General features: G+C 41.8%; 1 protein-coding gene across 4 annotated transcripts in view; it reads right to left on the bottom strand.

The window, feature by feature from the left end:
• Positions 1–12,976, bottom strand: part of MAP3K5 (mitogen-activated protein kinase kinase kinase 5) — a 91,846-nt gene that overhangs the window by 52,150 nt on the left and 26,720 nt on the right. For all 4 annotated transcript variants that reach the window (XR_014167252.1, XR_014167253.1, XM_081907052.1 and 1 more), the window contains exons 3-6: positions 11,014–11,037; positions 6,000–6,193; positions 5,245–5,413; positions 2,221–2,327 (exon numbers count right to left, since the gene is read on the bottom strand). Coding sequence is in view for 2 of the 4 variants with exons in the window: in XM_081907052.1 (XP_081763178.1) it covers positions 2,221–2,327; positions 5,245–5,413; positions 6,000–6,193; positions 11,014–11,037 (494 nt within the window). In the remaining 2 variants the exon portion in view is untranslated. The remainder of the gene's footprint in view (positions 1–2,220; positions 2,328–5,244; positions 5,414–5,999; positions 6,194–11,013; positions 11,038–12,976) is intronic.

The raw sequence follows: 12,976 nt of genomic DNA, 5'->3' as shown, positions 1-12,976 counted from the left end.
CCCACTGATAATGACCTCTCTGCAGGGTTATGCTAGGGCATATAACCATAGTAGCTTGTATGTTATATATGGCAGAAGGTTTCAAATCCTGGTCCAACGAGCTTCCCCAAATGTAACTGAAATCAGTGTCAGGTCCCACTACAATGCAGATCAAAAGAAATTGGAGGAGAGAGGGAGGGACCAGGGTCAGGTGAGGTCTAACTTATTCCAGGAAAGATAAAGTAGGGGTGGGGGGGGGTGAAGGGGATGCATTATTTCTAATGGTAGCAATCAACATAAAGAACGAGAATCATAGACTATTGCATTATGTAGCAAAGCACTGAATTGGGGCTTACATTGTGCTTTATTTCGTGATCCAGATAAGACATTTCATATATGCACATCACCAGATGTCTTGCAAACAAGAGATGGTCTAAACATTGAACTCGTCACAAGGATGCTAGCCTCTAGTGACAATATTTATTTACCTAAAATATTTATATGCTTCCCTGAATTTTGCAAAATTTGCAAGGTGAATAAAACAACAACTCCCAAGACTGTTTCACAACAATAATAAAAAACAGTATCATGCACACACAGTAGAATGCAACATTAAAACCAACCCAACAAATACAAGCATAAACCGAGCAGAATCAGTAAAAAACAACAACCCTGAGTTTAAACCAGCTTCAACGACATGCTGGAAGGTCTGGGTAAATCATTGCCTGGTGTCAGAAGGACATCAGATTCAGTGCCAAGTGAGCCTCATGGGAAAGGCATTCCACCTCCAGACGGGACAACTGAGGGCACAGCACACAACAGTCACCACCAGCTCAGCTTCAGAAGAGTGGAAGGACTCAAGGAAGGGTCATTGATGAGGACTGTAAAGTTTGGTCAGCTCAGGTGGGGAAAAATAGTATTTTAGAGGTATCTGGGTCCTAAGCTGTTTTGAGCTTTTAAAAGCAGCAGAAACTTTGACTGTGCTTGGTAACTGAATAGCAGCAAGTGTTCTCATTTTTCAAAACAACTATTTCCCACAGCCATTCCCAATTAATAGTCGAGCATCTCTGTTTTGAACTGAAGTTTCTGAAATGTCTTCAGAGGAAACCCCACATACTTCAGTCTAATATGGAGATTACTAGGAAATGGATACCAGTAGCCAGGTATTCTCTCCCTCCAAGGGGAATGTGATGGGATGATGAGCTGCTTGTGCGTAAAATCTTAGTCCCTCAGAGTTTGGCCAAGTCAGCAAACCTCTGTCTATAACGGAGCCCCTTAAGCATGGCTCCGTCAGTCGCTGGCAGAATCCGACAGTGGGCGTTTACGGAATCTCTTCCAACATAAGAGCTCCTTAACGGAAACGCGTCTTCTGGACTCTCGGCGCGACAGTTTCCGGCGAGGGGTGGGTGTCCCTATAGGAGGTCCTGAAACCTCCCACTGTTTTCGCTGGAAGTGTCTCGGAGCCATCCCTCCGACTCACTTTCCCTCGGAGCTCCTTCTCTCCCCCTGCTGGTTCCCTCTTCTGCTGCTAAGTCTCTCCTAACCTCTGTGAGCCCTTCCACCTCCTGTCCTTCCGATGGCAGTTCCCTGACAGGGAATCATAGCTGATGCAAAGGCAAAAGAACAGGGAGGCACTGATTTGAGCTATAAAAGTAGATGCAATCCAAAAAGTGCAGGAAAAATAGCTTTCAATGTAGAGACATTCCAACAAATGTTTTGCATCAGACATGCTGTGAACAAACTGGCTCTTCCTCAGAGGGTTCAAAATTCAGCTCAAAATTCTAGTCTACCATTCTAGTCCTATTCTTGCAAGGGCACAAGGCCCGCTTACAATTACATGCCTACAGTACATTGTGCACATGTGCATCAGTGTGCATGCTGCACATCACGTCTGACCAGAATTGTGCCGATTTGTACTTTATGCTTTTGAGTATGTTTCATGGATTGTTCAATCAACAATCGTCTCTTCATGTTTTCTGTTTGATCAAACTGCTTTCATAATCATGTGCAGAAAATAAAATTAAATACCGATTTTCACACAGATGGAAAGCCAAATCTAACTCCCAGGGTGTGACGGAAGAAGAAGAGGAGGAGGTAAAGAAGGCAAGGGATATACAGAAAGAGACATATGACTCGAACCAGAAGTTTCACTGGAAAAGCTTCAAGCTTCTGTAGAAGGAACATTTAAGGAAATGACTTACATGAAACCAACAAAACTTCATTAGGAAGGAAAGCTCTTACCTGTTCAGTGCAAATGCATAATGAAACTTCACGTGATGATGCAAAGCCAAGTCAAAGGTTGGAAGTTTTTCTAATGTCTCTACCAGCTTCACAATAGAATCATAATCCTTCCAAGAAACAGAATGAAAGGATTTATTTAAGTCATTATAGCAAGAAAGGGAAATAAGAGTAAACTTTCCTGGTGTACTTCTGACATGACAAAACGATTTAACAGTTGCACCTGAAGAGGCACAAGTTAAAGTGGACACTATAATCATAATGTTCTTCATTATGTAATGAAAGAGCTTTTACTCAACTATCCTCTTTCTGCTTCCATTCAACTGCCACCAACTTACTTCTGAGCAGACATGCATAAAACTGCACTGTTCATTTTAAAAACACTAATTTAAGCTTGATGTCCCCAATGCAAGGTTGACAACTATACCTACCAAGGCAACTGGCCCACCCACCTAAATGAGGGTTTGGGGGAGGGCTGCCTCCCTTTTTAGTCTGTGTTATATTGGTTGGTAGGGTAGTAATAGATCTTGATGCCTTTTTGTGTGTTTGTGGGCTGGTTCTGAACATCACCAGTTTTTCTTTTGTGAAATGCATATTCTGTGGTGCCAGAATTCCAAATGTGCCCCTGAACTGAAAAAAATAATGGGCTGCAGATGGTGACTGAATTAAGCATAATTAAGCCATATTTCTTTTTCATAGGAAAAGGGACTATTAATAGCCAATAACAAATGAGGTAAAATGAATAATTAAAGCTTTCTCTACACACAGGAATAGAAACTGACACAGGTATAATTAAGAGAGGTTATTCAAAGGGCAATTAACATAGGCTAGTTATCACCAATCCCCCACCTGTATTTATCAGGAAGTAATAAAAACAGACTGAATTTACAAAGAGGAAATGTTTCAGTTAAAAGGCACAAGAGCCTTTGAAAAGCTTCAATAATGCCTTGCATCTCCAAAATAGACAGGCTGCTGCTTTATTGCAAAAAATGAAACAAAATAAAATGCAACTCAGGTCTCAAAAAACATTAGATGCTAACAGAAAACATTGAAATGCAACAGGCTGACAATGATGCTGTCTGGATGCCCCATAAAAAGTGAATGAAGGATGTCAGTGTGGGTTCGTGTGAAAGCACCCTAAGAAACCAAGAAAATATAATGTGCAGTTCCTGGGCACATAGCTATATAATCATTCCAGAGCTCTCACTCAAACAGCAGCTCCTCCTGTCATACCGGAAGTGGATTTCTATATAAAGTTTTGTTGGGCATAGGAAGCAGAACACGGACTGTTTGAGCAGAAGCACTACCATAGGCTGTTAGGATTCCACAGACGGATTTTAAAATAGTTTTCATTTAGAATGATGCAAGGAGATACAAGTGAGCCCACCTGTCTCACCCTCCTCCAAGTAGGGGTTTCTAAGCACCATCACAGGAGCATGTGAACAAGTACATGAAGGACCAGAGCTCCGTTGCAGAGCACTCACTTTACATACAGAAGGTCCCAGCGTCTCCAGATAGGGCTGGGAATATTCCTGGCTTGAAGCCCTGAAGAGCTACTGCCAGTCAATGGGGGCAATATGGAGTAAAGGCAGTATAAAGCAGCTTTCTATGTTGCACTGGGACTCCTGCAGCTTAATCTGACAGCAGTTCCTTGCATACTATCAGATGGCACTTCTGTAGGGTTAACCCTACAGAAGTGATTCTTCCCCCCCCCCCCCATCCACTTTGTGAAGTGCTATAGCAAGAAAGGAGATCTAAGTCAGTATGAGAGATCTTCCTATGTTGCACTAGGACTCCTTCAGCTTGCACTAGAAGTCCCAGCATAGGCATGGAATTTTCTCACATAATTTCTTTATAACCCAGCTACCAAACTTAACACAGTGTTCTCCAATATGCATAATATAATAGACTTTTTAAAAAAGGAATTCAGAATCCTAGCCATTATACACCCACCCCTTTCCACAGGCCTAGGCATAGATGTACACAAAGTTGCCATGGCAACAAAGTTCTGTTTTAAAATCTGGCAACTGCATGAGTGCTTTCACTCTGCAGTGAGACATAAGTGCCAGTGAGCCATTTGTCCAGAGCTCCCTGCATGCGTCACCATGCTCTTTTCACTGGAAGCAGCAGCTGACCCAGATCCATTTACTGGTCAAGCATTTGCTTTGAGAATTTCCTGAAACGGGTGCCTGCAGCAGATATTAATTCCCTCTATTTCTGATGTTCAGGTGTGCGTGCCACTCACTGCTCATGTAGCCAAAACCCGTGTTCTGGAGCAGAGGTGTGGAACCCAAGGGCCACATTCCCTTCTGTGCAAGCTTCTGAGGGCCACACGCCCAATGGTAGGTGGGCTGAGAGACAAAAGTTGGTGGGCAAGCTAATGCAAAGTTCAAAAGCACGTTAAAGTGCAAGTAGATAAATAGGTACCACTCTGGCAGGAAGGTAAATGGCGTTTCCGTGCAGTGCTCTGGTTCGACAGAAGCGGCTTAGTCATGCTGGCTACATGACCCAAAAGCTGCACGCTGGCTCCCTCTGAGGGCGTGTGGCCTGGGAAGTGTTGTAAGGGCAGATAAGAGAGGCCTGGAGTCCAGTCTAGAGGGAAGTATTAGCAGGCTCAGGAAACCTACTGGTTTTACCTTATTTATTTATTTGTTAAATATCTATCTCCCCCACCCTACCAGGAATGCAAATGTCAAAATGATAAATCAATACAGACTTACAGTAGGAGAAAAAGACCTTTTGGGAGGGGAACCTTAATGGGGGCAAGCCTCCTCTGAAATAAGGGCCTTGTGTGTTTATTCAGCCACGGAAAGCTGACTGACCAGGGGTGTGTGGAAAACTGGTTGGGAGGTGGAACTCGAATGAAATATATGTGAAAGAAGGCACATCTGACTTCTAGGAACAGTGAACAAGAGCACTCCACAGAGTATGATTTTGTTATAATGGATTAAATATGTTAGTAGTGAGAAGAAATATGTCGGTGGAATAACAGGAGCAATACATTCAAATTAAACAATAGGGGCCTACCTGAATATCTCTGTAAGACAACAACAAGTTTATCACAATGTCAGCAGACAGAAGCTCAATGTTATCCACCCGTTGTCGTATCCTGGCCAGTTCTGTGGCTAGTTCTTCTCCCGTGTATAAGTTACGTGCTTTTCGAATATCATTAAGAATTGACTCCCTGAAGTATTGACTAGAATGGAAAAGAAAACTATCAATTTACGCCTGAATATTCAAGGACAGCTACTTGACTACCTAATTCTATAGCAAACACAATGATAAAGTACGAACGTGAGGCTCTCATTCTACTGCTACTAGGTACAATAATTGGCAGTAAGAGAACCAGGAAGATGAACCAAGGTAATGCAAAGGTGATGTCAAGAATGATAGGAGTTATAGTCCAATAACCTCTGGAGGGGCAAAGATTCCCCAACCCTGCAATAAAGACCTACACATATGGAATGAATGCAAGAAACTGCAAGCTGATCACTTCTGTAATGCAGCTATATAACATGCTTTATCCCTTTAAATTCAGAAGAACACAAAATATTTGCAAATCATGGGATGCATGAACAGAAGTCACATCCCATGTTTCATATACATAGTTCAGCATGGTAAGGGATGTTGGAAGCTGGAAGAGAGTTGTGCACTTCTTTTTCTTGTAGAGACCAAGGCTCTCCTACCATATGCTATACTTGTCTCACTGATGTTTTTCCCCCTCTTGAAAGGCTTTCGCATGTGAATTTGGCAGAAGATTGTATTATGGTGAGGATCCTTACCTTGAGCTGGCCTGTGCCACCTTCAAAAGCTGAATGAAACGGTCAACCAAAGGTAAACATATTGGCCCAAGCAGAAGTTCAAAGCTGGGCTGCATCAGCTCAGTTAGTCCTTTCATAAAACTGCTGTCGCAACAGTAGACTTTGTTATGGGGAGTTATCATATATGGTACGAATATGTAGTTGCCAGTGCACATCTGCAGGAAAAATAAAAATATACACTCTGTATGAATTACAGCATGAGAATGCTTTATTAAAGCCAAACCATTGGACCCACTGAAATCAATGGACTTGAATAACATGTCAATTCATTTCAATAAGTCTGATCTGAGTATGACTTAGTTGGATATAACCCAGTGCAACCTATATTCAATGCTTTTCTGTTGATTATAGCAGTCCCTTGGGGGGTTATCTGTCAAGGACCACATGCCAGTTGCAGGCAGGGCAAAAGCTAGCAGCTAGTGGGGAAAAGTCCAAAGAGGGCAGTGCACAGCCCTTTCTCTCTCTCTCTCTCTCTCTCTCTCTCTCTCTCTCTCTCTCTCTCTCTCTCTCTCTCTCTTTCTTTCCTTCCATCATCTTTATTTTATCTTTCTGTGTGTTTCTGTCCAGCTGGGAGGGGAGACAGGGTGGCTGAGAGCTGAGGGTCTCATAACATTAGACCAAAGGTTGCAGATGGCTCACATTTGCTTTAAAACAATTCAGGTTTGGGTTTGTAAGTAGTTTTTTTAAAAAATGATATTGTTTCCAAGCTCAGTGGCACACTGAATGATTACTATTTAACTTACTATTATTTCGCATTTCCACACATGTGGATCTGCAAGGCCACAGACAACAACAGAGCAATAAAACATTGCTAACCCAACAGCAAAAGCAAAACTAACCACAAGGATCACAAAGAGATCAACAAAACTGCATTGAGGTGGGGGGCTTGTTTATTTCTTACAATCAAGCAGTATATAAACTGTATGAAATAAGCAAATAATTTCATTGGAACAGTTACCGTATTTTTCTGTGTATAAGGCTAGCTTTTTTAACAAAAAAATTGGTTTAAAATTGGGGCTCGTTGTATACATGGGTAGTGCTGAAGGGTGTTTTCTTAATTTGGAGTCCCCCAAAACAGGGGGTGTCTTATACATGGGGGAAGAAGAAGATTTGATATCCCGCTTTATCACCACCCTAAGGAGTCTCAAAGCGGCTAACAATCTCCTTTCCCTTCCTCCCTCACATAAGGAGTCTTATACACAGAAAAATACGGTATGTTTTTAGTAGTTGTCTCCTCCCTAGTAACGATGAAGCTCAATGTACCTCCCTCAGGAGCGAATTTCTCAGTCAACTTACAACTACTCAAACAGCCCTATCTTGTATCACCCATGACACTTCAGATGGCAAGCAAGGTGGGCTTCTAATGACTAAGTGAAGAAGTAGGTCCACGTGGTAGGTTATTTACAATGGATGTTAATGCCATGTTCAGGTGTTTTGAGTATTCAGGCAAACTTCTCTATCTGTGAATTGGGGGCAGCACAGGTTGCAAGCACTGCCCTCAACCTTCCTATGTCCTCAGTTCCCAACCATCTCTATGTTGTGTGTGGAAGGCCTATAGGGGCTTCTACTCAAAGAAGCCCCCTGCACACCTTCATATAACAAAGGGAAGGCCAGGAACTGAGGGGGACGTGGGGTGGGGCTTGCATGTGCCCCTCTGTGCCCCCATCTACACTGTGAGCTTTCACATTTTAGAAATTACGGTTGAAACTTCATTTTGGTGTCAGAGAGCTCAAGCAGAGTAAGATCAGTTTCTTAGTATATCTCCAGTGGTGTCCTTATCAGTGTTATACTGCTGTAGGGAACGTTACAGGGAAATCTCAGAAGATATCTAGTTTCTGCTACTGAAATACGAACAACCCTAAATGAGAACTTATAGCAAAAGACTGGAATTAGAAAGTCCTGTTTCCTTAAGCCACATTGGGACTTATTTCCAAATAAAAAAGCTAGCAGTTGTATTATCTATATTCCCTCTCTGTGCAATAATCACAACTCCTCTTGGCTATAAAGATCCTGCCAGCTCTGGAGAAGTATGACATGTTCATTATTGAGCCTGTCACCACTATACCACAACAAGGTGGTAATCTCACAGCATTCATTATTACGTCATCCAGTACTTATGCTTGGTTAGTGTGATAGCGAAATTGCCAATATTATGGTGGTGATGAGTCGGTGATGAATCAGTTCTCCTTTCTACAGCCCTTGATGTGTCTCTTTCAGAGACCATCCATAATAACTGTATTGCGTAAGACTTATTGTTGAAAGTACTTCTCTGCAGGGTTTTCCTTTCAAACAGTTGTAACAGATGGCAAAATTTAGAGCATACAGTACTATTAAGCCCATTTCTCACATAATTTTCAGCGATCAAGTCAACATGTGCTAATATTGTGATTAATACAAATATACAGCAGAGACTCCACTTTTACAAGGAGAAAAATAGATAGCTCGCTATCTAACTTGCTATCTAATAGGGATAAGACCAACACACATTTGCAGGATATTGAAATGTTGACAAACTTTCTCATCTTTCATTAGTGGAGCAATTCTCACAATTGTTTTGAGTGTGATAAGCTAGGGGTGAGGAACCTCACCCACACTTGTATTTCATATAGCCCTCTGGATCCCCTTCCAGCCATTAGCTCTTCATCAGGGAGCTGCTAAGAGGGCTAAGAGCTTTGATGTGGTGAAATTACAAATATCTGCTGCATGAAAATCAAAACAGAAGGGGCACAGTCCTAAGCAGACTTGCGTTTCTTGCAAATATGAAAACAGCAGTCCATACATTATGCAATTTCATGCATGCAATATTCAGGATGTGATTGCATTTTGAAGTTTGAGGCTTCAAATAACTGCAATGCCTGCAGTTCAGCTGTGTGCTGACCTTATTTGCAGCCTTCTGCTGGGTTTGCTGAGTCCTCAGTGCCTTTTGCACAGTCATGATAAAGGCTGCTGAAGAGCTGGTCGATTGTGGGCTCCTTTTACTTTGCGCTGGCATAAGAGCATCCTGCCCCAGCCCCTCACCCCGGCCTCCATTTTTGCATGATCAGTGGAACAATCTGTGAGGCAGATTGTTTCCTTAGCGATTTTTTGGTGAGCGACTTTTCCCCTTACCCCTTTACTCAATGTTGAAATTTTCCTCCATAAAAACAGCTCAACAAATCTGAGTTGTTCCGCCCCCCCCCCCAAATGGGACTTTCCTCCCTAAAAAAAAAGCTCAGCAACTTTGACCTGATCCCCTCAAAAACACGAATGGGGAACCTATGCTCTTCTAGCTCTTGTTGAACCCCAACTACCATCATCCCTGGGAGTGATGGGACTTGGAGATCAGCAACATATGAATATGGCAGGTTACCCTACTTTGCATTATAGAGATTTATGACAGGCGTCCAGAGGATACCAGTTTAACCTGTTAATGCGAGATAGAGCATATTAAGGTGTCAACAGCACAAAACACTTCAATATCGAAAGACCTGTCTGCATAATGGAAACATCCAGAAGCCTCCTGTGTCTTGTTTCTAAAATATAATCTCTTTGAAACACATTTCCTGTTCCTGATGTAGCCACAAAATATATAGAATAAAAACAAAAATATCCTGCCCATCTCCTCTACTGTTCCTCCTTTGCATGATTGCAGCTGTCTTTAAAGTGTTTTGGGAATGCACTCACCCAATGAGTCCGGCCAGTCAAAGTCTTGTAGAAGGACTGCTCTTCACACAACGGGGCTCCCCTCCCTTTCTCCCCAATACTGGCTAGGTGAGGGGGTTGAGAGATCCCCCTGAACATCACACAAGGGGAGGAGAAGGAGGACTGTCCCATTTGACAAACGGAACAGTTTAGATAATTGTGATGCCAACCAAAGGAGAAAACCCACAAGGCCAGCTTCCTTCCTCCTAATAAGTTCCAACAGTTTGAGGCAAATATGAAGGAAAACCATATTCAGCTGACAAATGGTTATTCTGAAAAGCTGAGAAACAAGTGTTTCCCTGTTGTTGTTGTTTGTTTGATTGATAAAATTTATACACCACTTGATTGTAAAAACAAGAAACCCCAAAGTAGTTTACAGAAAGGTGAAACAATAAAAGTTAACAACCATGCTTACAAACATACAAAGGTTAAAATATTAAAGCAGATTAAAATTGTCATTGCTATAACCCCCTTTTCACCACTCTTCTCATTGAAAGCAGAACCACTCTCCACAATCATATATGATTTTGTGCACTATTTTAAAGCATCCTGCCAGCAATTCTTCTGCCGCGTCCCCAAATTAACTTGACTTTCCACATTCTGCTCCAAAAACAAATTGCTGAATCCTAAAAAGACTCAAGACAAGCCTTAGGCTAGGTGAGCAGTCAACAGTTGTATAGTTAGAGGTCCACCTCTGAATCTCAGAAGTTGAGGGACAAATGGCAACAACCTGCTTGTGGCTTCCTGGAAGCATCTGATGTTTGGATGACAACCATAAAGAAACCAAATGCTAGACTATATGAGCCTCTAGTCTGATCATGAGAGCTTTCCTTGTGTCATGAGGATGTTGTATGGGAATTGTGGGCTAAATGCAGTTTATCAGTCCAGGGCATTTGTAAAAGCAGGAAGCTTATCTATCTGTACATAGTTTCCAAAAGCAGGAACAGGAAAGCAACTTGCTTAAAATCAAGCCAAAGGGAAGAAATAAGAGTAGGAATGGGAGAAGGGAATGCATGGGGGTAAGAATCAAGGAAGTTTGCTTGTGTGAAGTGAAAAGAGACCAATTGTAGAAAACCTGGTAAAGACAATATGAAATGGTAAACATGGCACTAGCAACAGGTTAATTAATGTGATTTCTAGTATTTGCTGCTGGAAATTCAGGCATTTTGACCTGAGTAACAGAGATATATGGAATAGGTGTATCAGTGAAAACTGAGTGGCATACTTTTAAACCTTCAGCTAAGTCACAGGGCAATTCATAACACAATTTACTATTTTTGAAAAATATACTTACATTATTCTTCTGGCAAATAATTTCCTATAAAGAAAAAAATAGAGATATCAATTGTATAAATTGCAGATGATAACTAATACAGAACTTTGGACCTGAATGCCATTATGCTTGTCCTTGGAATTTTGCATTTATTTTATGGGATTCCATTGCCTAGGGAGAAATCCCCTTTGTATTGAATGCAAGAGATACAGATACAGTTACTGAACCTTCTCTTGTGCCTTTAACAGCAGCCTGGACCACAGAGATTAAAAACGGACACTTTCCCTAACATAAAGATAAAAGGGACAGGAAAAGATTCACCATTCTGATTTATGGACTGGTGGTGACTTGAAGGCAGGCTTTTTCGATGTTAGCACCAGCATCCGAAATATGAGAGCCCCATCTGTACTGGCATTCCACTGTTTTTTGAAGGCACACCTGTTTACAAAGGCATTCTCTTGACCTAAGTCTCCTGTTTTAACTGCTGTGCTGTTTTCATGGAATGGCCTTACTCTACGTTTTAAATGCTGTACATTTTAACCATGTTATGTAATGTAATTTTATAAACCATTCAGAAGCCTTTTTTGGCATTAAGTAGTAGATCGATTGATCAGTCTGATTAATAATGCTACATGTCAGACTGTTGTTGAAGGTGCAGGAGTAAAGAATTGTGGCAACCTTAGATACAAAACTGGGCAAATGTTACCAATTCCTGTTAGCAAGATAGCAGTTGAATTTGCAAGAATATGCCAACCAAGGTTATTTGTTAATAAATCCATTACAATGTCCATTCTGAAGATTTGCGCCAGCACAGCTACTTGACAAATATTTTTATCCAATATATTAAATACTAGTTGCTATTATTGGGAAACTCATATTCATCAGTTATCATTATGCATATCTTGCTGTGCTGTCAGTTGCCATGGACACGCCTTTGAATTGACTGCAAGGAAGGACTTAAAAAATCCAGATGATCCACACTATTTCTAAATGACACAACAGAAGGGATGTGAGGAAACCACAGGTTAGCTACATAACTTCATCTGTTCGAAAGTCCAATCAGCTTAGTATTTGTAGGCCTGAAGTAACATAAGGTATATGGTTGTGAAGAGTTGTGGTTAGAACTGATTTTGTTCACTTTTATTTAAACAGTTCTATCCCACCTACTTCCCAGACAAATCAAGACAGCTAACAAACCAAAATACAGAAGTAATATTTCAAATACAGTGGTACCTCTAGATACGAACGGGATCCGTTCCGGAGGCCCGTTCGCATCTAGAAGTAAACGTAACTAGCGATGGCACGTCTGCGCACACACACGTTGCTTTTCGCCGCTTCTGCGCATGCGTGTGACATCATTTTGAGCGTCTGCACATGTGGCAAAACCCGGAATAACACGCTCCGTTACTTCCGGGTTGCCGAGGAGCGCAACTCGAATGCGCTCAACTCAAAGCGTATTCAACCCGAGGTATGACTGTACAGAAAAATCAACAAGGAAAACCCACTCATAACAACCAACAATCCCCCTCCTCACACCCACCCACAAACACCACAGTAATAATTCCAACACAACCAAGCCCCAAAGTCCTTTTCAGAAAGTCAAATCTTTACCGGCAGCCTGATACACCTCAGAATCCCATACTGATTCAATTCTGTGTTTGATGCTCCTATATATCACAAGGTGTATGTATGTTTACATATATTTGCATCAGCTGCTGTTTCAGTTTTGTTTTTTGCCCACAGGTTTCTGAAACAGGAAGTGAGACCAGTTGTGGGGTGCGGGGAGGGGGTGGAATGGGAGAACCAGCTGTGGGGTAGTAAAAGCAGTGTCTCAGTCATTACTTCCTGTAATTCCAAGAACTGAATGCCATACGCTGTCAAATTAAGTCCACTACCTGTAGTAAGGCTAATGTGGAATGCATTGTGCAGGATCAGACCCCCATGGGCTCAGATAGTACAAGCACTCTCATCACACCCAGGCTTA

Source organism: Podarcis melisellensis (genome assembly GCF_964234715.1).
Source record: "Podarcis melisellensis genome assembly, chromosome: 3".
In the NCBI taxonomy this organism is placed as follows: domain Eukaryota; kingdom Metazoa; phylum Chordata; class Lepidosauria; order Squamata; family Lacertidae; genus Podarcis; species Podarcis melisellensis.
Note: the sequence above shows the minus strand (reverse complement) of the source record. Positions and strands in the feature narration are given on the sequence as shown.